The 27067-nt window shown below is 37.7% G+C and overlaps 1 protein-coding gene across 1 annotated transcript in view; it reads right to left on the reverse strand.

Annotated features, from left to right (window-relative positions):
• Positions 1 to 3690: 3690 nt before the first annotated feature.
• The window catches only part of LOC127805504 (chaperone protein dnaJ 15-like), a 73727-nt gene continuing 50350 nt past the window's right edge, over positions 3691 to 27067 (reverse strand). The window contains exons 8-12 of the mRNA XM_052342264.1: positions 5286 to 5375; positions 5086 to 5194; positions 4809 to 4957; positions 4659 to 4712; positions 3691 to 4200 (exon numbers count right to left, since the gene is read on the reverse strand). Of these exons, the coding sequence (XP_052198224.1) occupies positions 3973 to 4200; positions 4659 to 4712; positions 4809 to 4957; positions 5086 to 5194; positions 5286 to 5375 (630 nt within the window). The 3' untranslated portion in view covers positions 3691 to 3972. The remainder of the gene's footprint in view (positions 4201 to 4658; positions 4713 to 4808; positions 4958 to 5085; positions 5195 to 5285; positions 5376 to 27067) is intronic.

Below are 27067 nucleotides of genomic sequence, written 5' to 3' on the forward strand. Positions count from 1 at the left end.
GTAATCCCATTAGTTAGCTTTCTAATCATCTTTGTTTTTCGTTTGTAGCCATTGCTTTGGAAGGATCCAAAAGGGATCAAAAGATGAGCCCAAAAATGTGACTTGGTTTTCAATTAAGCTGGAAATCCCTTTTTGGAGATATGTTTCAAAGCATTTTTAAACTAAATTAATTAATTAAGTGAAAGCCCCTCCATGCAATATGCATTCAAAGTGACACAACCTACTTCTTTTTATATTCAATTAAAGGTGGAGATTGGAGATTGGGTAGACTTAATTTGCTTTTAAGTCATGTGAAGTGACTATATATTTTTTTATTTAATATTTTTGTATATACCCAAAAGAATTAATTAATTTAAAGGACGACATACCAATTTATTAACTTTTATTTTATCCCATAATAACATGTATCTGTTTTTTTTTTTTTCTTTTTAATTTTTCTTTTTCTGAAACATAAGTAAGATCAGACTCTCTCTCTCTCTCTCTCTCTCTCTATATATATATATATATCACCCCAGTGGCAGTGGATATCTAATTAAGGACCATCCATAACCATAAGACCAACTGTAACATGTAACATGCCAATAGATTATTATGTTCCTTGATTAATTAATTAATTTAAAAAATTAAATGGCATTCATTGGGTTTAGAAATATCGTTTGGGTTAAGTTAAGTTATTATTATAATCATATAGTCCAAAGAAACATGAAGCCTACCCCTAGATTGCAGTCTAGAACGTCTAGATTTTAATAAGCAATATTTAGCAAGCAAGTCTCATCAAACTTTTGGAGTGATGAGTTTAATTAATTAATATATATATATATATATATATATAAATGTATGTGTAACACAATTGAAGTCCCGTGAATTGAGAGTTTAATTGGGTGCTGGTCAATCAATAAGACAAGCTCAAAGTGCTTTGGGTTGCCAATAAAGTAGACACTTAGACGGCTACATAAGCACCACATAACGTGTAATATTTCTAAAGCTGCCAAAATCCCCATTAGTTGGCAGACACTTAGCACATGACAACCCATCTTCTAAACCCCCATTTTTATTGCTTCAATCATTCTTTTGTTATTATTTTACTTAATTAACTTCCCCCGCCATTTTTTAGCCACGTGGACAAGTTCAACCATCATGTAATCCACTTGGCAAGCTTCCATCCGGCTTCTTCTACAGAGCCAGACATAATGGCAGAGGGACTTACCGAATGGAGATAAAAATATAAAAATGCCCTCGCTCACTTTGCAAATTTGCTAAGTGGGCCACTGCCTTACACTCTCCTCTCCCTTCCCATGGCCCCTGCCTTCGCCTCGCCGTCATCTCCTCGCTACCATCGTTGCCTCGCTTCGCCTTGTCGACCGTAAGATGCAGCGACTGTTGACGAGACAAAACGAGGCGAGACAACGATGGCAGCAAGGCAATGGAGGACAGGCGAGGGCAACGAGGTAGCGACCATAGGAAAGGGAGGAGAGAGCAAGTCAGTGACCCACTTTGCAAATTTGCAAAGTGGGAGAGGACATTTTCATATTTTTACCCCCATTCGATAAGTCCCCTGGTAAGTCTTTCTGGCCCTCAAGACTTTTTCGCTTCCATTCTATTCCAAGTGTACAAATGGCTGTCCACATCAACTCATACATATGGCATATGTATTTCAAGTTCTCCCCACTATTTTGTGGAAAAAAATAATAAATTAGTAATTGAATCACTCAAATCAATCACACATACAAATTAGTTAAATTTGTAGTTTCCTCACCCATAAACAAGTAAATACTCTTAGCAAGAACATAAAAAAAAAGTAAAATATGATATAAAAATAATAATATAATTTGATCTCACTATCTAAGTCAATAATTTCTGAAACAATAGGACGACTAGCAAAATTTGTGGTTTTGTAAGAGAAACTACACTTACAAAACTACAAATATCCCAACTACAATTATTCTATAGAGAACTAGTCATACACTCCCTAAGAATTCTGTTTATCTAGTTGTGAACACACATGTATATTAGATAACTACAGTAATTAATCTATTATTTTATATATTATTGGTGGGGTTACTCTACAACTCAATTATAACATATGATGATAAATTAAACTTTAAATGGATTAGGTTTTCAATACGTGTCTCTATTCCCTATCCTCATATTTGGTTTTATTTAAGAAACTCAATCTCTAACTATTAATTTGATATTGAGTTATAACTATTACAAAATAAATATTTATAAACATAATTGTGTGTGTGTGTTGTGTAAGGTAACCATAGCAGTTGGCTCAGGGTAACAATCACATGAAATAATGAATTTTTCGTTCTTCAAAACATAAAGTGATTAAAAATGTACTGATTCTAGCTAGGACCCCTAATGTTGGGTATTGATATATAGTAAAAAGAATTCAAAGACTTACAACTAAACACAGAATCTAAACATGTTTGAAGTATGATTTAAGATCTAAACTTATTTATATATATATATATATATAGAGAGAGAGAGAGAGAGAGAGAGACTATAGTATAGTATATAGATGGGGGACTAGGTCATATATAGAATGTGGATAGGCATCTCCTTCTCAACATGATGAGATTACTTTTAAGTTAGCCAGAGCTTGACATAATAAATTATTTTTGGGGCTTTGGGGGTATATGTCTTCTTAAAGAATCCAAGTACATGCATGTATATATATATATATATATATAGTATGGTTAGCTGCAAAATGGTTCAACAGAGGTCAAGACAAATTGTCTGGAACTAAAGAATGAATGGCCTAGGTTGATGAGTTGTTTGCACAGATTAGGTAAGCACCTTAATATTCGTGTAGAACCATAAATATATGGATGTTAACGTTGGGATCTAAATCAAGGCAAGACAATTTTCATGGAACGGATAACCTAAGATGGCCCATTTGTTATTAATTGCAAGTCAATAAAGAGTATTTGAAGCCACGAAAGAATAAAATGGACCAAAGCTGATTGCTGATTGCTGATTGCTTAAAGAAGTGGACTAGTTTTTGCATGTTGAGCCAGTCGATCTGCTGTTAGGTTAATATAAAATGGGTTGGGCGGCCGGCCGAGTTGCTTTGTTTTTTTTAAGGTCTTAAGAAACTATGGGGAATCTATTTTTATGGAACACACAGAGAGAGAGAGAGAGAGAGAGAGAGAGTTATACTGCATGATTGAGGTGGTTGCACATCTAGTCATTGCTCATTACCTTCCTTGCATACAGGGTATAAAATAAGCCTGCTTGTCCCTTAAACCTAGAGATTGATGGACCAAACAAACTGCTAAATCATTCATTCTTTATAAGGAGTTTCAATTTTTCCTTTCTTTTCTTTTGTCTCACAACACTCAAAAGTTTGATCTCCATTTAAGTAGACTTTTAATAAGGCTATGTGCAATCATTTACAGATCACAAGTGTCGACTACAGAATCAAAAATTTTGTAAGTTAAAGAGTCTACTCCTAGTCCTAGGGCTAGGGCCACTCTTTTTAAAGTTTTTGTAAAGAAAATATATTTATATACCAACAATACCAAGTTGTTTGACCGATTTAGTATCACTGACTAATAATAGTATGATACATGTGCTGTTTGTTCTTTTCAGATACAATACTACACTTGCACTACATCATGGGTGTTGTTATTCTCACTCTGAAAGGAAGTACATGGAAAACCACAAAACAACCAACTCAGATGCTACCGTGAAAACTTGGAAGAGTAAGTAAATCACATCACAACTTCTGTTCAAGCTATTCACTTCCTTGAAAAAATAAGAAAATATGAGGCTGATTCTGATACAGATACAAAGATGAGAGTGTTTGCAGATACAGAGCAGGACAAACTGTAAAGAATCCACTTGGGAGGTATCCACAGGGAAGATATCCAATAGGGGGTATACAAGAGCAGGCAGCATCAAGCATGCAAAGCAATTCCAAATCTTTAAAGAAGAAAAGAAGACTATCCAAACATTCCCTCCCCATCAACCCAATTTCTTATCAGATCCTTTCAGGTTGAGATTGAACCATTTCTTCTTGGATGATTTGTCCTTTCCATCGGAATTTCCATCTTCCCCTGGGCTCTCGCCCTTAAAATCTTCGCTAGGGACTTTACTACTACTGCCGTTGCTAACACCACCGAGGATGATTGATCTAGCCACGGTGGTGAAGGAAGAGTGGATGGTGTCGCGCTGTTTAAGCAGCTCGTCAACCTGTAGCAAGAGTAAGTGGAAGTTAATTTTTCAGAAATAATAGAATTGCTGAAATAAGAGGAATACATTGGTAGCTGGTGTTGGATATCCGTTCGAATGAAATTAAAAAAAAAAAATAATTTACTGCAGAAATTTCCTAGTCATTTGGAATTACAAGAAAGGACGACCTAATACTACGGGCTCTTAAAATGTTTCGCAAATGTATTTAGACCCAAAAATTATACAATTTTGTAAGGTAGCATGATCAGTGAGTGCAATTGATAAAAAGATGTCGATAACAGGCTGTTGTCTTTTTCAGTACTACAATTAACCCGTTCTATTTTGTGTGCACAAAACTGTTATGGAGAATCTTCACAAGCAGCAAGATGCATCAGCAAAAAAAAAAAAATCAGTGCTAAGTGCTAAGCTTTAAAGTCAGAAAATTCTATCGAAATATGAGGCTGTCTAGAAAGACTTACTGACTGCTTTTCCTGGCTGTATCTATTTGTCACTTCCTGAAAGCGTGCCAATGCCTGTAGGACATTCAAAGATGCATCCATAAATAAAACCAATAAGAGGATTAACTAGAAATCAGCTGTTGTATGGAAAAGAAAATCAGCTGTTATTACCTTTCTGTATTCGGTCTCAAATTGGCGAAGCTCATTTCTTTTCCTTAAAATCTGAGCCTCAATATCCTTGAGCTTATGTGTAGTGTCTTCATATGACTTTGCACATAGAGCCTCAATGGAATAGCTAGCAGTTTTGAAGAAGTTGTCGCCTGTATAAATCAGACTATTAAGTTCTGGGATAGACTTCATTCCTCTAAGAAATTTGCAATTATACTAGCAGCACCAGAAACCAAAACACAAAAGGAAAAAAGTAAGCAGGAGTAAGAGCTATTCAAACCATAAACAGCAAATATGTGAGTGCCAGCTTTTAGTTCTGAGACTTCACAAGGTTGAAGGCCTTCCAACCTTTTGAAGAAAGCAGCTTCAGGGTCCTTAGCCATAGCCAACTGCACCAGCAAAGTGACAAACTCATTATAAAATAAGTCATTACATAAACTTCTTTGGAGTAAAACGGAAAGCAACAATGCCAGTCCTTACTGCATTCAGAGTCGAATCCATTCTGTACACTTGAAAATGTAAGAAATACATTCCTGCAGATGTCACTTTCCCAGTCTTCTCACTATCTTCCTGCATGCAGACGTGATATATTGCATTAACCAGTTCAGCCACACAATGTCAATCACAAGATTACAAAATGCCCCGAGGCAAAACATAGACTCAAGGATATGGCAATAAAAATAGGTTTCAAATGAAAAGGGGGGGGGGGGGGGGGGGGTTAGAGGAACATTAGCGCATGGAAGTAAATTCATAAACAATCTCCCCAATACAATAAAGAAGCAGATAAACTTTTAAACATAGTTGTTAAAGGCACACCTAGGCTCAAGGCTCAGCTAAGGGCACCTCACTCTATAAGGTGCATGCCTAGGTGCTAAGGTGAACCTCACCCTGAGGTGCAATTCACAAACCATTTGCTTCTTTTTTATTTTTTTCTTTTTATTGACTTGTTAAAAGAAATTTGAGAAAACAATAAAACACCCCATTATTTCATTAAATACTGTTGGTTATTTGTTATTTATAATTTTATAAGTTTGCATTCCTCTTTATAGGTATATATTGAAAATAATGATGTATAAAAAATTTTATACTTTTTTTAAATTTGCGCCACACATCCAAAGGGCTCGCATCTGCGACTTGCACCTCATGCCTAGGCTCCAAGCACTCTTGCACCTCAATACACCTTGTTGATACTTCATAACATCAACGGGATTTGATAGGATGCACATCTCATCTATATATACAATTATCTTGAAAAATAACAAAACTCTCTATCCTACTTAAAGGGTAGTACTAGGAACAATTAAGTTTGCTGCAATCACTTTAGGAAGACAGTAAGGACATTAAATATCAATTCAATTCAATTCAAATTAAATAGAACGCTAGACAGAGAACCCTCTCACTGTTTGTACCCCAATAAATGAAGGGGGAGGAGAGAATTTTATGCTCAGGTCCAATTGCTAAAGAATGATAAGTTCAGAAGCTACTACATGGACTTAATATGGGGTTTGGGAAAATTTTAGGTGAAGATGTAATGCCTAGCACATTGCCCAAGCTCTAGTTCGCATTCTGCAATGGCATCTATGACAACATGAATCATGAAAAAGTGAACAAAGTGTCCAAGAGGTATAATTGTGAGGCAAAAAAAAAGTAAAATCAATTTTGGCAAGAGAGGTTTTTCTTTTTTCCTGTAAATTTGGCCAGAGAGGTTGGCATAGGACCAAAAGGATTAAAAAGATGAAACGGAAGAGAAGAGAAGGATGAGGATGCTTTTGGTCCTTGATAGGATATTTAGATTTTATCTTCTATTTATTTTGTTAGGATAATTACAGATAGGATAATATCTTTTAGTTGGGACTTCAATCAGAATAAGAGACTAAGCCTTGGATTGATTTTGATTAGTTCCCTTCCTTCCCTCCCTCTACAGTCCTCTAATTAAATTAAACTTCTTCATCTGTTATTCTTTTCTTCACCAATTCTTCTCTTATTCTCTCGTCATAAAATAAACAACCAAGAAATATCTGATACTTCAAAGGTTGCCAAGATATACTTTAGTAAAATTGTCAAACTATATTGCCTTCCTACGACCATAGTTTCTGACTTAGATGTTCAATTCACTAGTTATTTTTTAAAACCACTATGGCATCTAACGGGCACCAAGCTGAAATTTCCACTGCTAATCATACGCAAATGGAAGATGAAATTTGTTGAGGTGCTTAGTGCAAGACAACCAAAGAAAGTAAAGAAAGTGGGATTTCATTCTCTCCACTGCACAATTTGCCTATAATAGCCCTATCAATAGGTCTACTGGTATGACTCCATTTTATGTTTACAACCCTAAACAGCCTTTAAACCTCACTCTCATGTCACCCCATGTCCAAGTGCCAGAATTTATTGAGATCTTTGCAGAAGACATTAGTGTTATATGTTAAGAAAAAAGGGCAAAGTGCCAAATAAGCCACTTAATGATGTTAAAAAGACATCAATCATCATGGCTAGTGTGGCCTCAAATTTGAAAGTACAATGGCTGGCTTGGCACTTTTTAAAAAACAGTGGCCAGATTGGTCCCAAATCTAAAAGTAGAGTAAGTTACTTGGCCCTTCTTAAAGTACAGTGGCCAATTTAGCCTCAAGGCCAATGTACAATGGCTTATTTGGCACTTCGCCATAAGATCAATAAACAACTTGGGGTGAGTAATGAATTATACAGACCTCGAGCTGACACTCACATACATCAAGTTAAATTCAATATTGGTGATTATGTGATGCTTTATCTTAGGCAAAAGCAGTTTCCTCCAAGACTTTTCTCCAAGTTGTAGTCTTGAAGTGTGGATCCTTTTAAAATTTTAAAATGAGTTGGAGCAAATGCTAAGGAATTGCTATACCACATAACTTTGGTTTTAGCTCCACATTTAATGTTGAGACTCTCTCTCTCTCTCTCTCTCTCTCTCTCTCTCCATATTTGAGATATATATATATATATATTCTTACTTCTTGGCCAATAGATTGGAGAAGTTATGGAACGGCTTTGCTATCCTTGAGGACCATTAACATTGAAACATTTGGTTAGTCAAGATAAGGTTTTCACTCTCTTCATAGGAGATAAGCTGGATATCAAGAAACTCAACTTATTTAGTAAAGGCCATAAAAGTAATTGGTTTGTTAAGTTTTGCTTCTAACTGTTTGTAGAGGGAAGTTGTTAATGATAAGTCTGGGTATCTTGGGGAGACTGGGCCAAGGATAGGGTTAGGTAGGGTCATTGAAAGATATTATTGTTATCTCCCAGTGGCAGTTTTGTAATTTTTTTGAATGAACTTTTGTAATAATCAATAGCCCACATGGGCCCCTTGTGGTAGCGGGAACTAGAACTTTCCTAATGGTTATAATATTAACCGTAGGAAGGGCCTATATAAGGCCGATTCTAGGAGGATGGGACTTCTATGTTGAATGAGAAGATCTTTCCCTCTTGAATTATCTCATTTCCCTCTCAAGACGATTCGAGGGGAGCTACACGAAGATATGGAAGCCTCTAGAGAGGGAGTCCAACGAGAATTAACGAGGAACCGAGAGAATATGGAGCAATTTGGACAGAGAATCAACAACAAGTTTAACATGCTGTCATCCTTGCCTCAATTTCGCTTTTCCACCGAAATTCCCTCCCAGAACGAGTTCTGAGCAGGGATTGGCGAGACCAGGAATCTTCCCTTGGCCACAAAGAGTCAATGAAGTGGGAAATTCATCCCACGAGGAGACTAGTGTAAGAGAAGTTAATTCCCCTAGATCCAATCAAGGCCCCATGCCGAGATTGGAGATCCCTCTCTTTGAAGGATCCAAACCATGGTGGTGGATCTAAAGGTGTGAGAGGTTCTTCTAGTTTTATAGTGTAATTGAGAATCAAAGGATCAATCTAGCTACTGCCTATCTAAATGATACGGCTGATGCATGGTTCCAAGGGTGGTATAGATCGAGGGGGATGAATGCTAGGTGGATAGATTTTGTTGAAAAATTATGTGTAAGATTTGGTGAGAGAAACATGACGAATATAGTAGAAGAATTTAACAAGCTCAAGCAAGAAGGATTAGTGACTAAATATCAAGAGAAGTTTGAGGAATTAGGGGCACTGATGTGGAATACACAACCTACCTTAACGGACCAATACTTTGTGTCTAGCTTTATTAGCGGCCTCAGGATGAATTGAGGTCAATGGTAAAAAAGATAATGCCTACCACAATTAGGCAAGCTACTGAGAAGGCTAGACTCCAGGAGATGACGTTGGAGGCAATTTACAAGAAGAACAGGACAATGGTCAGACCCCTACCACCTAGCAACCCTTCCTCAATGGGAAATACCCAAGCCTTAGTGGCTAGAAGGGCAATAGGAGGGCATAGGGCCAATCCAAACCCCCTACAATCCCCTACTATGGAGCAAAGGAAGCTCATGGGGTTGTGTTACAAATGTGGAGAGAAGTTTGGGCCGGGGCATAACTGCAGGAGACAATTGTTGAATATGGAAGCGAAGGAGAAAGACAAAGGTGAAGAAAGGGAGGATGGAATAGAAGGAGGGCCTAGGCAAGACGTAATAGCAACCTCTACCATCAAAGAAACAGAGCAAGAAGGGGTAGAAATCTCATTTCATGCTCTTAGAGGGGGTACAACAAAGAAGATCATCAAAGTGCAAGGACAAGTGGGAGAAAAGAAGCTACTAGCGCTAATAGATAGTGGCAGTACACATAGCTTCTTAAATGAAGCTACTACCTTGGAGTTGAGATGCAAAATGATTGCCACAACCCCATTATCAATGGCAGTGGCTAATGGGAGCAAAATGTACAGCCACAACAAGTGTGAAGGGTTTAAGTGGTTCATGCAAAGGCAAAAGTTCCAAACTGATTTGAGAATCCTTGAACTGGGAGGGTGTGATATAGTTTTGGGCATTGATTGGATGAGAACAGTAAGCCCTCCCACATTTGACTTCAACAAACTAGAAGTCACATTGGATATGGGGGGTACCAAATTGACTTTGAGGGGCATCATGGAGCAAGGAGAGTGTAAACTGATAAAAGGGGGTAAGTTACAAAGGTTAATGCAAAGCAAAGGGGGGTAGATTGCTGAATTATTTTCTATCCATGCGCGGGAATGGAATGGATAGGAAGGAAGGGAAGTGGAGTATGAACAACTGAAGGAAGGCAACACGGCCGTCCTACAATCCCCTACTAAGGTACTACTTCCTGATAGCTTAAATTTACTCTTGCGAGAATTTCAAGACCTATTTGCTGAGCCCCACTCACTACCACCCAAAAGAGCCCTTCACCATTCCATATACCTTAAGCCAAACTCACTTCCCATAAACCTACGTGCATATAGATACTCACCCATCCAAAAAGTTGAGATAGAGAAGCAAGTCTCTAATATGCACCCTACTTCTATTATCAGACCGTCTCAAAGCCCATTTGCCTCCCATGTTTTACTTGTTAAAAAAAAGATGGATGCTAGAAGTTTTGTGTTGATTATCATCAACCCAATGCCAACATCATCAAAAACAAGTTCCATATATCCCTCATTGATGACCTTTTAGATGAATTGAATAGGGCACAGATTTTTTCCAAGCTAAACCTGAGATTCGGCTATCACTAGATTCGGGTGACCCCTAATGACATACCAAAAACTGCATTCGCTACACATCAATGGTTGTATGAATTTGTGGTGACTGGTGATGCCCTTTGGACTCACCAATGCCCCAGCCACTTTCCAGGCCCTAATGAACCAAGTTTTTCAGCTTGCCTTGGGGAAGTTTATCCTAGTTTTCTTTGATGACATCCTCATATACAGCCCAAACTATGAACAACACCTAGACCACCTTCGTACCACCTTTGAGGTCTTGACTTCTTACAAGTTGTATGTTATGCTATCAAAATGTACTTTTGCTGAAAAAGAAGTGGAGTATCTAGGCCATATTATATCAGGAGAAGGGGTGAAGACTGATCCCAATAAGGTCACAGCCATGGTGGGGTGGCCTAGGCCATAGACAGTAAAAGAACTAAGGGGCTTCCTAGGGTTAACAGGGTATTACCGAAAGTTCATACAAAATTATAGCCCCACCAGTAAGCCCCTAATTGAACTCCTCAAGAATGACAACTTCCAATGGAATCCAAGGGCAAAGTCAACCTTCTTGACACTCAAGAAGGCCATGACAAAGGCACTGATGCTAGCTCTCCCAAACTTTTCTAAGTCATTTGTGGTAGAAACAAATGCATGTGACAATGGGATAGATGTGGTGTTAATGCAGGAGTGAAGACCCCTGTCCTAAATCATTAAAGCGTTGGCTCCAAAACACTTAGTCCTAAGTGTGTATAACAAGGAGCTATTGGTCGTGCTAGGAACTATTGAGAAGTAGAGGCACCTAGAAGCAAGAGCCTTCATTATCAAGACTGGCCACAGGAGCCTGCAATTTTTATCCCAACGAAGGTTGCACACCCAATTGCAGAGGAAGTGAGTATCCAAATTAATGGAGTTGGATTATACTATTGTGTACTATAAGGGAAAGGAAAATGTGGTAGCTGAGGCCCTGTCAAGAAGGAAAGAAAAAAGGGAATGTCAATCTATAACGTCTGTAGTGCTGGAGTGGGTTAAGGAGGTGTTAGGAAGCTATGACCAAACCCCATGGGTGCAAGACCTAATAACTCAGCTTGCAGTTCAGTCCACAGAAAAGCTAGGGTATTCCCTTTCCAATGGACTAGTAAGATTCAATGGTAAGAGTAGTCGTGGGAGAGGATGAGCAACTCAAAAGGCGAATCATAGCCTCTTTACATGTTTCTCCAATAGGCGGCCACTCGAGGATACAAGGCACTTATCAAAAGGTGAGGCAAATGTTCAATTGGCTGGGACAAAATAAAGTAGTGGTAAGTTTTGTGCTATCGTGTGAGGTTCGTCAAAGATGCAAACATGAGAACATGGCTTATCCAGGTTTGCTACAACCCTTGGTAGTGCCAGAACAAGCATAGGAAGGGATCTCTATGGACTTCATAGAAGGGCTACCCAAATCAGAGGGCAAGGATGTGATTTTGGTTGTGGTAGATAGACTGACTAAGTTATCCCATTTTATCAATCTAACCCATCCCTTCTCAGCACAAAAGGTAGCAAGGAAGTTCATGGATTCAGTGGTTAAGCTACATGGGGTTCCTAAGTCAATTGTCTCGGATAGAGACAAGATTTTCACATGTATGTTTTGGCAAGAATTGTTCAAGAGCATGGGGGTAGGGCTGCACATGTCAACAGCCTACCACCCCCAAACTAATTGTCAAACCGAGAGAGTTAACCAATATTTGGAGGCTTATCTGAGGTGCATGTGTTTCAATAGGCCAAGGAGTTGGAATCGGTGATTGTCATTAGCTCAGTGATGGTATAATTCCAGCCACCACAATGCCATCAACAGGAGCTCTTTTGAAGCAATGTTTGGAGATAAGCCACTCCTCATCCTAGCCCTATCAAGTTTTACAACTACTATGGCTTCAATGGAGCAGTACTTACAACAAAGACAGGAGGTTTTGAAGGTATTGAAGAGGGAGTTGGCCACAACACAAAACAGGATGAAACAGAATGCCGATAAGAAGAGGAGTGACTGGACCTTTGAAGTAAGGGACAAAGTTTATTTGAGTGTGAAGAGGTCTTTGCAACAGCCATTCACATCTACCATCCAAGCTAAAAGCCCAAAGTACTTTCGGCCATATACTGTGGGGAGGGTTGCCTACAAGCTCAAACTGCCACCACGGGTCCACATGCATCCTATATTCCATGTATCTCTGTTAAAGAAATCCATTGAACCACGGGCAACAGTTACTTCAGAGATCCCTACTGTGGATGAGGAAGAGGAAGTGATAGTGGAGCCACAGGCCATTTTGGACAAGAGAGTGATCTACCAAGGTTCTTTGCCCCTAACACAAGTGCTAGTCAGGTGGTCGCACATGGATCCTTATCACACCACCTAGGAGTATCTATCGGATTTGCTGACCCAACTTACATATTCTTGAGGACAAGAATGCTTTCTAGGGGTGGGGAATGTTATGTCCCAATGGCAGTTTTGTAATTTTTTTGAATGAACTTCTGTAATAACATTAGCCCACACGGGCCACTTGTGGTAGCGGGAACTAGAACTTTCCTCATGGTTGCAATATGAACCGCGGGAAGGAATAAGGCCAGTTGTAGGAGGATGGGACTTATATGTTGAATGAGAAGATCTTTCCCTCCTGAATTCTCTCATTTCCCTCTCAATTCTCTCATTTTCCCTCCCAATTCTACCCCCTCCTCTCTCTCTCGATCCTTCTAATTTTTTGTACTAAAAGTCTCGTGTCTAAGACTTGACAATTATAATGATGAGGGATGAGTTTGTTGAGTTCCAACTCGATAAAGGCACAAGATTTAAGTTTTTGACGAATAGTTGGAGTCGTTTCCTAACTTATTCCAGCCAACCAATAATGAGGAGGCTGTCATTAGTGAGTCTTTCCATTTCACAAGGTGTATTGTTCCCAAGTTCATTTGCAATCATCAGGATTTGAGAACTAGATTCTTTATCGGATTTTCCTGCCATACTGTTTAATTACTACTCTTCAACTTATTAGATGGGGTAGCAACTAATTGCATGTGGGGCCAGTTTCCCTCAACCCTTTCGTAACACAAATATGAACATCATTCCCTATACCCAACCCATACGTTGGCTTTTGTCTTGAGTACCAATTTGTCTATTTGTTACTAGAATCCATATCCACTAATACAAGTTAAATGGGTTCCAAGTGGTACGGGGTCGAGTAGAATACCAGACACTAACAAACGTAATAGATTGTAAGAAGTTTTAATCTCATATTAGGGGAGCATCTTGGCCTTAACAATAAAATATAAAGATAATTTATAAATAAACACTTAAATCTGGTCATGTTTGGAAAAAATAGGTCATACACATTGGATTTTACTAAAATCCTCATAACCCACCCCATATCCATATGGTGAACTCCTATTTGCAACCAGAGGGAGCAAGGCTTCTAATGATAATAAGTTACTAATTACGAATTTTTAGACTTGCATGCAATTGCTCTTTTTTTCTGGGATGTGGTATCACGATTCAGGCTAGTTTTATTTTATTTTATTTTTTGCAAAATTGTACTAGTCAGTTATTTACAGATTAGAGATAGTTGTGTAGTGTTTCGAAGCAATTACCTCTAGTGGGGGAGTGAAAATTGCCACAAATAACTATTGGTTAGCCTCCTAAATTAAGTTGTAACCTCTTGGCCAATTTTATGCTTTTGGATAAATTAAAAGTTATTCCCTTCTCTCTAAAATTCTCCCTTTCTCTATCAGTTTCTCTTTAACTCTCTCTATCTTCCTGTCTAATTCCCCATCTCTCTCTCTATTATTCTCCCTTATTCTGAATGGTCCGTCCTTCCTTATTTCTCCATATTTCTCCTATTCTCTTGATTTAATCTTCAAGGTAAACACAAGTCAGGCTCGAGTCCTGACATGTGGTGGTTCCCAAGAGAGAGGAATATGAGGCCTTTGTCACAATCCAAGGGCAATTTTGAAATTTTGTTGTTAAGGCAGTAGCCACTTGTATTAGTTAGTTGTTGCTTTGTTGATTGTTTCCCCCTACAGGTATGCTATTAGCCGGTGGGAAGAGCCTCTATAAGGCTAAGATGCAAGAGGATGGGAGTTAATGTTGAGAAATAACAAAATTATTTCCCTCCTATTTCTCTACCCTCTCAATTCTCTCTTTCAAATTCTCCCTCCAAAACTCTCTTCTCTACCTCGATCTCCTTCTAATCTCTATTTTGTTCAAGTCTCATCTGAGAGACTTGACAACCTTTAAGTGTGCCAAAGTAGTGATACATTGCTTGAGAAGAACCTTTTCTTTTGGCGGGTAGGAAAAATTCTTTTGAGAAGAATCTTTGATATCCTTCTTTTCATGTTCAAAGAGAATACTGAATTTTCTCTTTCTCTTAGGCAACGTTTGGATAGTTGTAGATGCTTGTAGAGGAATGGGCGTTATTATCGTTTGTTGTTCAGCAATCATTATATTGGTTTCCCCTTCTCGTATGGTTTTTTATAATGGATGTCGTTGTGTGAAATATTTCTATGTATGTAAATTATAAATTAGTCTTAAAGAGTGAACTTCAAAGGTTAAAAGATATAATAAACTTTCGGTATACAAAAGAAAAAGTCAATTCTTTAACAGATTTAATTAATATTATTGATTTGAATGTTAAAAAATAGTTTAGTAATTCATAGATCATAGAAAATGGAAATTCAATAAAATAATGAAAAACAAAGACAAAAAAGATCAAATAGATGGGGTAGGCAAAACCCTGTTGTTGGATGAGTGGAGGAGAAAATAGTTCAAACCCTTATTTAATTACACACTAAATCCTGCATGGATCAGAATAAAATGCATAGTTAGTTGTTTATAAAACCCTTCCAAAATAGGAACTATCTCATGAATATCAAATAACAAATTAAAATAAAAAGATAAATGGAAAGTCAACTTCAACTAATCAATGACACACATTTTAAAAATATGCAGAGTACCGTGTAGTTGCCTCTTGGGAGGGAAAAATGTTACAGGCAAGCACTACCTTTTCCATGTGTGTATTAAATATATATTGCAATACTATACAAGAAACGTAATACTTTAAGATTTTATTATGTAAATATCCTCATATTCATGTCACGAGCAGACACATTGAATCAAGTGACATAAAGCCACTACGAAACTCAACTGAGGTATTAACTGGCTCAGGGACAAGGATCTACTAGCTCAATGCTTCGACCATCAAATCAAGTGGTTAAACTATTGCACGTTGATAAACATTCGACATTGCATATTTAGACTTATATTAGTTTGTGCTTCAATATGTCACTACTCATTACTAATTTGAGGTGTCTAATCATCAGAGGGGGACCTAAGGGTAGACTGGACATAGTTTAGACCAGTAAGTGCATTGCTTAGGAAGATGGAGCCAAGAAAACAAGTGCAGAAATCCAGTGCCAATCCAAATGAAACAGAAAAAAGTTCAAACAGTGTCGATCAAACAAGTAGCTATAGGGTGTGTAAACAGAAAAAGAGATGTTCAAACAGCACATTTGACCAAGCAATAAACAATATGAACCAAGGCAGAAAATTTGCTATCCAAAGATGGTTTATTTGTTCCAAAGCAGACACAACCATCTTGGCTTATCCTTGAGTTTTCATGTGTGTATAGCACCTAATTATATCATCAGGATGATTATTCAGTATTACAATCTTCTTGTTTCTTTTCTACCATCAAGGGTCTAGGTTTCTGCCTAGACTAATAGCTCATTTGGAATCAATTCCAACGGAGTCAATGTTCTAATTCCATAGTTTTAATGATGCCAACAAAATTAGAATTCTAATTATTTCGTTTAGAACAAAGCACTAAACATTAGAATTGAAATCAAATTCTTATGTTTGGACTCAAGATGGAAATGGAATTAAATAAATAGTTTCACCATATTACCCCTTAACAACTCAAAGTGAAAAGTTAATATACAATGTTAAATAATTGGTTTTAATTTAAATGTATTCTACAAAATAAATAACGAGTTACATACTCTTATATTGATAATCTAACGAACTACACCACTCAACTACACAAAACAATTAAGGCTAAACAGTGACAATAAAAAAATATAAAAATCAAATGCTAGATATACTTAAAATTGTATTACAAACAAACAATATGATTGCCTTTACACATACCTTAGATGTGGCTATTTGTTATTCCACAATGAGAAATCTACTAGGATGGAGAAGGAGAATGAAAATATAAAAAATAATAATAAGTGAAATCCAAAATTCCAATTATTTATCTAACAATTCCGACCAACTTTGATCAGAATTCTAAACCAGAGTTTAAGAGTCAATGGAATTCCATTTCTTACCCTTTTTTAGTTCCAAACACAAGAATTCACTAAAACTTTGGAATCAGAATTCAAATTCCACAGTTTTTGAGGTTTCCAAATGGGCTAAAGGGTTGAAGCCATTCAACACCATTGCAAGTATTTGATTTATTTAACCTCAGTACAATATCAAATGTACTAATCTTCAAATTATGATTGTTCTCCTGTTCACAAATATGATTGAGTGAGAAATCAGAGTTAGGAGATTAAGGGTAAACTACTGATGTTCCATTTGGAATTTTGTGTGATTTTATGTTTGTCTAAAAGGGTAATGAGGCCAGTTAGCTCTTAGTAACAGTTTCTTAACTGAAATTGCCCCTTATGATTGGTAAGGGTATACATGTAACACTATTTAAATAAGGGGGAATCAATTCTTGTTTGAAGTTATTAGTTTTATTGACCCTTAATTCTTACAAATTTTTTAACATGATTAAGAGAATGGGCTTGGTCATCTTTAAAAAATACATATGTATAGGAGCTTACAGTGTTCAAAATGCGGCCTAGGCGGCTACCTAGGCCCCATCTAGGCATTAGGCAGCCCTTGGCCACCCCGATTAAGTGCAAATCGACACCCCTAGGCACTGGGCCCGATCGGCGCCTAGCCACCTGGGTCGCATGCAGCCTGCGCCGATTAATCTTTCCCTTTCTCTCTCTCATCGGTCGTCATTGTCCCGTTCTCTCTCTCGTCGCGCGCCACCTGGGTTGTCTCTCGTGGCCTTGTCGCCACCGCCGATCTCATTGTTTCTATCTCTCATTGCCGATCTCATCGATTCTCTCTCTTGCTGCTAATCAGGCCGTTCTCTCCCTACTGGTTCTCACTCTTCTTCTTCCAGTACGTATGGCCATCTTCCTCCTTGCTCTTTGTTGCTTGGCGTCGCTTAGGCACCCTAGGTGCTAGGCCCTCGTCTGGCGCCCAACTAGCGCCTAGCGCGTTTTAGAACACTGGGAGCTTATAAGCTTTTTATAACTTCTAAGAGGCTATTTGCTATAATTTGTTAAAGGTTTAGATAAAGAGCTTTAAATGAGGGTAATTTGAACATTTACATGGTCAACACTAGTTTATTTTGATGTGGAACTACCAAAAAATAAGGTAGGATTACAAATTACAAGCTTACAAAGAAACTGTTGGAAGAGCTCATTAGCTTGGTAGCTTGTAAGCTCTTCATAATTTGCCAAACAGGAAGAAAAACTTTTAAGCTCTTGAAGAGCTTATAAGCTCCCTATGACCAAAATTTATGCTAAGCCAAACACCCTCTAAGAATAGTGTCCAATTAAGGTCAATAAATATTAGAACCTCTAAACAAAAGGTTTAAAGGGAAATGTTTGCTATCATGACATACTGACAACGCTACTAGCAAGGATGAAAAAAGTGAACACTAATAAAATCAATTACCTAAGATATCTCCAATGACGAAGCTGAAGAAACGCATGGTTTATCCTTATCCTTGTGTCTCTCATCTTCAACTTTCCACTTTTCTGTATTCACCCGTATATTCTAGATTTTTGTTGTTTCCAAATCTTTGCTGTTAAAAAATGGTAACACTGTTTTGTAATAGGTGTGGGCACAACTAATTGTTTCGTAATATTTATTGTTTTAGTGATTTCGATGTATGTCAATAAGTTTTGGTGGTAAACATTAAAATTTCATTTTTCCACAAATGTTTCTGGTCAGTTTCTCAAGAAACAGAAATATTTCAGTTGTCCCAAATGCAAGAAAATTAAATTTTGTTCCTTGAATCATAAGTTCATCCTACAAAGTGGGAAGCAACGCCTGATTATTTAGATCTATAAGTAATATTTCTTCAAAATAGATTAACACAAGGCTACAAAGTTGAAGGAAATTAAGCACTAATTACCTTCAAGCATACTAAGATTAAGAATAGCACATTTTTTGTTACTCCTCTTTAGCAAGAAGGCAAGTATAATAATTCAAGATCATAACTATACATGTCATCCATAATATTCAGTTCATACTTTAAAAAAAAAAAAGAAAGAAAGAAAGAAATGGTCGATATGTGAATGATATTTCCAAATATAGAGCCTAAAAAATAATATATGAACTTACTAACTCCAAAGCCCTCTTTCTTACCATCTCACAGCAATGAAAAGCTTTAATAGTAATTTGACATGCATGCCATGGATTACAAGAAGATGAAAGAAAAAAAAAAAGAAATGATTGTCTAAATACAGAAGAATATTCCTGAAATCAGAGAAGGTGGCTTGAGCATATTGCACACGTGGAAAGGAAGAGCAAGAGGGGTAATGTTTAAGAAAGCATAGACCACGGCAAAATAAAAATAAGGGCATTAAAATTAAAAACCCTGAGGTTCCTTAGTAATGCAATCTCCTCCATCTAGTACTAGAAATTACAAATACACTCATCAAAGTTTCACATTAAGTGGAGCAATTGGAATCTGATGTGACTACCCTAGAACTTAAGAAAAATATAAATCTATACATATATGTATACTCACAAAAATGGGAAGCCTGGTGCACTAGGAGTGCCTTTTATATTGATGAATAAATATTTGTAAGTTAGGCCACTGTATAAAAACCATTTGACTCAACCTCCTATACCCACGTGTGTGTGTGTGTGTGTGTGTGTGTCAATTCCCTACTACCACCATCACTTTTCCCTTTTATTTGATAACTGCCACCAAAAACACTTTTAACTCCCATGACCAAATACCTTTACCACTATCACCACCATTACCATCATGAACCTACCACAACTCTATTACGACCCTAGGGTTTGGCTAGGGTTTGGATGGTAATTTGGAAGAAATGGAGGGAGATTGGACTGAAAGGGGAAGAAATAGCAAGAATTGGAGAAGATTTACACAGAGAGAGAGAGAAGAGGGAAATTGAGAGGGGGAAAATGGAATTCAATTATCATTCATAAGCATACCATTCTCTAACTACTCAAGCCTATTTATAGGCTTACAATTGGATATACTAACAGCTATAATAGCACTACAATCAAAATAAGAAACTTATAATTCATATGACTATTATATCCCTGGGGATTCCTTGGGGTCGTGACAATCCCCTCCCCTTCAAACAATTCTTGTCCCCAAGAATTGGCAGCTGCTCACTCTATTCTTCAGCCAATTCCAGCCTTAACAATCTTGATTTATTCTTCACTTGTTCTTGTTCTTATCTCTTATCTTCCTTTTCTTTTGCCTTTCTGTGTCTTTTTCTTCAAAAAAACCAGTATTATGATTTGTTGCAACACCTATTTCAGCCATCCACCCATTCCTTCTTGCTCTCAAAATTAATTCTAATTGACCTGTCACACCTTCCACCATATCCTCTCCAACAATAGGGTAATTCCAACTGCTCTGTAGGCCAAAACCCGATTCGATGCTGCCGCTCTCCAACAGAAATGTGAACAAGCAAAGCAGCAAGAGTCTCATTTCCTTCCACAAAAAATTCCTCCACTTTCTTCCCGACATCTTCTCCCTCCTCATCTTTAGTAGAGGTATCCTCAATTGGAGTATCTTTTACTTCTTGATTGCCAGTGTACACCAAAATCCCACTTTCAGTAGATTTTTCCTCCAATAGAACCTTGATAGCTTCTTCAATAATTACCATTACTTCCTTGGCAGCCTGAATTGCCTGATCCAATTCAGGTTTTTTCTCATGTTTTGCAACTACCATCCTTATACCTAGAACCTTATCAGCCTCATACTCTTCCTCAGCTGCAAGGACGCCATCACCATCGCAATCCTTCTCTTCCAGTGCTAATACATCAACCTCCGACAAGTATGAACAGTGATCCCCACCGATATCCTTGTCCGAGATCTCTTCCTTGCCAAAGTCTTTCGTTACAATTGACCGGTCCAACTCCAATTTTTGTTCAGATTCAAGCTTGACATGATTTGCAACCTTAGAAGCTCCTTCAATCAGTTGGTTTCTCTTAGTAGAACTATTGGGCTGCAGCTCTTGCTTCCTAAAAATGGTTTCCAAGGTGAATTCCTGCAACCTCGCTTTCTCGGTCACCTCTTTCACGGTTGTAGGCATCATCATTTTAACCATTAATCTCAGTTTGTCCTTCAAATCACTAACAAATCTCGATACAAAATAGTGTTCTATGAGCTTTATCCTATCTCGAAAGTCATCATGAGTACTTGCCACATGTCCCTAGCTTGGAGACTAAGCAAACTTGGAGGCTAAGTCTTGGATTCCAAAGTGATTCAAAGGTGGATTTAATGTTGTTTGAAATCCAAAGTTAAATTAAAATGTAAACTCACATACGCACCTTCTCAGCCATTTACACATTTGCCCTGCCACCTCATGCTTTAATTCGTGTCTCATCATGACTTCTAATGGTTAGTTGGCCTAGTTCGTTACCCTAGTGGCCCAGTCGCGAAGTTCCAAAAATTACACTTTGGCCCAAACTTTTTAAGTAATTGCACTTAGATCCTTTTCAACTTGGTCCCGGGCCAATTTTTAATTACATTTTAGTCCCTGGAGAAATGATTAATTACGCTAATACCCCTAGTTTTTAAGTAAATTACACTTTTACCCGAACCTCAATAATTATGATTTTGCCCCTGATTCAAAAACTGAACTTTTGTCTCAAGACTTCCACAATCCCTTGAAATGTCTTATTTCTTCAAATATCTAAATCTAAAAATCTCGAGTATTACATTATATTTAAGTCTAAAAATCTCAAGTGTTACATTATATTTGCCTCAAGATTTTTATATTTGAGTATAAAAATCTCGGTGATAAGGTATTCTTAAAAGTTACACCCATAAAAAGAGTCTTACGATTTGGGAAGAAAGAAAAGCTCAAACCTCGGTTTATAGGCCCATTTGAGATCCTAAAGAAGGTTGGGAACGTTGTTTATCAGCTAGCCTTACCACTAGAACTTTCAGCAGTACATGATGTTTTCCACGTATCGATACTCAAATATAATATAATACCTGAAATTTTTAGACTCAAATATAATATAATACCCGAGATTTTTAGATTCAGATACTTGAGAAAATAAGACATTTCAAGGGATTGTGGAAGTCTTGAGGCAAAAGTTCAGTTTTTGAACTAGGGGCAAAATCGTAATTATTGAGGTTCAGGTAAAAGTGTAATTTACCTAAAAAGCAGAGGTATTAACGTAATTAATCCTTTCTCCAGGGACTAAAATGCAATTAAAAATTGGCCCGGGACTAAGTTGAAAAGGATCTAAGTGCAATTACTTGAAAAGTTTGGGTCAAAGTGTAATTCTTGGAACTTCGCGACTGGGCCACTAGGGTAACAAACTAGGCCAACTAACCATTAGAAGTCATGATGAGACACACAAATTAAAGCATAAGGGGGCAAGGAAAATGTGTAAATGGCTAAGAAGGCGTGTATGTGAGTTTACATTTCAATTTAACTTTGGATTTCAAACAACATTAAATCCACCTTTGAATCACTTTGGAATCCAAGACTTATAGCCTCCAAGTTTGCTTAGTCTCCAAGCTAGGGACATGTGGCAAGCACTCATGATGACTTCAGAGATAAGATAAAAGCTCATGATGACCTCGCAAGGTGCCCACGCATGATTGGCTATAGAAGTTTGCTTAGCCTCCAAGTCTCCAAAATCTTATTCTTAAGAACATGTGGCAAACAACCATTGGATTTCTTGGAAGCAAAAATAAGGCCTCATGATAATGCATAATGACTCTCTTGAAGTGGCAGATAAGACTCATGATGACCCTTGAGGTGGCAGATAAGACTCATGATAACCCTTGAGGTGGAAACATGTGATTGGACGGAAAAATTTATAGATAGGCCATGGGTGGATTTGAACTAAAGTATTCCAATTTGGTTTTCCTTGGAATTTCAAATCCATGGCTATAAATACCCTTCTCCCTTCCATTTACTCCTCCAACTTTCTTCCTTGCTACAACCTAGACAACAAGGTGCGACGGTTTTGTTAAGAGAGGAAGCATTAAGATTTACTTTCTCATCCAACTAACTTTGAAGGTAAGTACACAATGAACTATCTACGATGTTTAACACGCTCATGAATCATATTTATGTGGTCCCTCATGTTCTGTTTCAAGCAATTTTCATATTCTCAAACAAGTTACTGGACCGAGGTTTAGTAGCACTATGCATGAAGGTTCTTACCCCTGCAAGTTGGTAGAACATATCGTGTCCCCTTATGTTATACGTTTATATTTCAAGTTCATGTCATGTCATGTTTAAATACACCTGATGGTTCTCTTGTACTTACTGAGATTCGCATAATCTCACCCCCTATGTTTATCTCTCCCCCCCCCCCCCCCCCCCGGGTGATAATGAATAAGGAGATAGGGTCGTGGAGGCGGAGCGTGGTGGCTTGTTAAAAGGAATTTTCAAGAATTTAGAATATTGATTTCTCTGTTTTGTTTTAAAAAGATTCTCAGTATTGAACTCTTATGTTATATGTACACTATTGCTTTATCGTATGTCTTTAAAGCTTATACAAGTTTATGAAAACGCCAAGTCTTGTTAACTTTACTTAAGTTTATAAAAGTCTTGTTTTCTGCACTAAACCTTGGAGTTCATATAAATATTATTAATATTAAGCATGTTATTAAGTTTCGGGTGTCACAACTAGAACCTCACAAAGCAACCTTGAACATCCCTATCCTGATTCGCTTAACTCCCAAAGCAGCCACCTAGATGCAGCCGATTGATTGCACCTTCAACAATTCTAAGTCTTGCAATGAAGACATGCCGGAATCAAAGTGATTCCAAGATCGCCCCAACCTCACCCAATTACGGACCTTTGTTTGGAATTCCCCTTAATTCTTGAATCGCCCAAGGCTCTACTTCAGTCGTTCCTTCCTTCTCACCTTGGTCACATGCAGTGACCTAGATCCAATTGCTTTGGAACAATAGTTGAAGATGCCTGAGTCAGCGTCACCTTCACACATCTTCAATTCCAAGTCAAATTTTGCCTTGCTCTGCTTCGCCTTCCAAACTCTATTCAATTTCGATTAACTAAATCAACGATGGACCTTGATTAATTGGATCGACTCTACTTCAATTCGCCCTCAGCTTCACCTTTCAAATTTGATTCAATTCCAACCGACATTTGCTTTGCTCGACTTCTCCATTCAAATTCCAGTTTAATTCCTCCTTGCAACTAATCGCTTTCTACCCTGATCAATGTGAATCAAACTCCCCAACAGAGTCGCCACCCAATCACCATCCAGTGTCTCGCTTCCAAAACAACTTTCGCTACGTAACTCCTTTTCCCACCTGATCTAAGTTCGTCATTGAAAGCAATTGCAATTACGGTAGGCTCCGATTTGCTTCTCTTCGATGCCTTAATCTTCATTTAAATCGTTGTTCGATCAATTGCCAAAAGTCACTTACAACTCTGGCCACTTCGATCCACTTCCACGCAAGTGGTGGCTTCCGATTCGCCTCTGCTCACCTAGATCAATACTCGTTGCAGTCTCTTGAGAACCAATTCTCTTTGTTGATTTGCTGAATTAACTTCACGAAATTGCTACTCCGATGTGCCTCAATATTAGCCGAGAATTTCATTGCTCTGCTTCGCTGGATCAACTAGTAGAAAGTGTCGAAATCACATTTGAAAATCACCTGGTCTGCTTCTACTTCAAAAGTCAAACTAGAATGGCTAGAATTCACCGCCGATAATCATCGGAATTACTCAACAGAGAGAATCGTCAAGGAATGATAGCTCTGATACCAAATGTTATGACCCTAGGGTTTGGCCAGGGTTTGGATGGGAATTTGGAAGAAATGGAGGGAGATTAGACTCAAAGAGGGGAAGAAATACAAGAATTGGAGAAGATTTACACACACACACACACACAGGGGAGGGAAATTGAGAGGGAAAATGGAATTCAATTATGATTCATAAGCATGCCATTCTCTAACTACTCAAAGTTATTTATAGGCTTACAATTGAATATACTAACAGCTATAACAGCAATACAATCAAAATAAGAAACCTATAATTCGTATGACTATTGTATCCCTAGGGATTCCTTAGGGTCGTGACAAACTCAAAGTTTGGTTCCAACTTCACCCCTACTCCCCCCTTCCCTACTTGTAAAATGACCTCCAAGATTCAACCCTACCACCACCTTTATCCCTGCCTTTTAGGAACACATACTCCCAATTCTAATGACATGGATACTGGTTTAGGGAGATCCTACCATAACACCTCAATCCTCATTTCCATGAATAAGCAACCCCAAGGAAAAGCCATCATATTGGTCATCAAGCTAAACAGATTTGAATGCATGAGACCCAACAACAATAACATATCAAGCCTTTATCCCACTATTTGGATCAGTTATATGAATTCTAGATTTCCATTCATTTCTATCCATTGCCTTTACTTTAGTATTGTCCATATACTTGATATATTTGTATGCATGAGACCCAATTGAATAAATTTGAATACAAGGTATCTCTTGTTTACATGGGTTGGGGTGGGCTTGCAGCCATGGTGATAAGTTCATGCGAATTGTGGCCATGGGGATAAAGCTATGAAGGTAGTGCCAGCCATGGTGGCTAGTCTTGGTATGTTGGTTAGCAACAATAGGTGTATGAAGTCAGTGCCATCAAGTGCAATTGTTTGTATGCGTGTGCATGTGTGCATGCGAGTATGTGTGTGTGTGGAGAGAGAGAGAGAATTGGTTCTAATTTGGTCTAAGAGTTTGGTGCATGAGAAAGTTGACCAAGTATGGGTGGGGAGTGGTGCATTAACAAAGGTGGTCGAGAGATTGATGGAGGTAACAAGGACCACCTCTGTATTTTCTTTGCATTCAATCTCCTTTGTTTTCTTTTACGGGAGCTCCCAAAGATAATAGTGGTATCTTGAATTAATTGCATGATATCTATAATGCACGAACATTTCCTAGGAGTTGTATAGGTGTCATCGACATGTCAGACACTGTGACACGTATTGGACACGCCCATGTGGTGTGTCCAACACTTTCTGAAGCTTCTTTAAAAGGACATGCATGTCCCCTATGTGGACACTTCAAAGACTAATAAGTAGGGGTTTTCTTTTTTTACTCTTTAGTTTAACAACTTGGTAATCACATTATTCTTTTATTTTTCCAGTTTTTTACTCTTTAGTTTAACAACTTGGTAATCACATTATTCTTTTATTTTTCCATGTTTTAATTGCATGACGGTTCAGTTTTCATACCCTTCATGCTTCTATTCTCTATCTCTTTAAACATCAACTAGATTGTGAGAGACAAAGACAACTAGATTGCAACATGGGGACCAAGAATAATGATCCAAGAGCCTATATAATGTACTTTTTATCATACAGATACCCCAGCTCAGCACATGTTATGCAGTTTTGGGATTCCGCCCTGCATTTCAACCAAAGGTAAAAATATAATTGACCTTTTTACATCAAGATAGTCTCAGGAAGACAATGACAATATTTGATAATGAAGAACCACTGAACCAATAACTATTTTAGGTGGCAGCCTCTGCCATCCCCTGAGGTGCAATACAATATAGCAAATATACATTCTATCACATGGCCATCCAACTCAGCAATTCTTTATGCAGTTTTGAGTTTGTTGTACAATCAGGGCTCTGGAATACATTTCTAACAACAGTTACTAGACTAACCTTCTTCACATCCACTCTCAGGAACTCACAATATGTGACAATGAACAGCCACCATATTTGTAATGCCCCAATTTAAAAGAAACAAATATATATATATATATATATATCCTTAAGAAGAAATCAAAGGGATGAGTCTCGTATGCGATTATGGGATAGAAGGGTTAACTATATCAATGTTGGAAACATGTGTGTATATATGTGCGTATGGAATAATATGATAACTTGAATCAAAGGATAAGATAGATGAAGTACATGTATATAAAAAATAACATAATAAATTAAATGTGACTCAGATTAAATCAATAAAATTAATTGGAAATTTAAAGGATAAATTTTTGCATAATAATGATTACTAAGATAAGATATGGTAATGATTAAGGGCCAAATGCAATTAATTTTTAAAATATCTTGAGGATTTGCAGAGAATTTTCAATTTTTTTAGGGTCCGCAATTTTTATAACTGGAGAGGGGCAAAGTGTAATAAACAGAAAGTTAGTTGGGGCTGAGTGTGATAAAAAGGGGACCGAAGTGTAATTTTTGAAAGTCTTTACTGTGTGAACGCTGCAACACTGAGTTACCCCCTCCAGCAACCATGGCACCACTTGGAGGGCTGAAACATGGGGCAATGATGGCCCTACAAGCCAACCATGGCTTTTGATTGGTGGATTTTGGCTGGGGTTTGGCTATAAATTGAAGG

Source organism: Diospyros lotus, chromosome 7 (assembly GCF_014633365.1).
Source record: "Diospyros lotus cultivar Yz01 chromosome 7, ASM1463336v1, whole genome shotgun sequence".
In the NCBI taxonomy this organism is placed as follows: Eukaryota; Viridiplantae; Streptophyta; class Magnoliopsida; order Ericales; family Ebenaceae; genus Diospyros; species Diospyros lotus.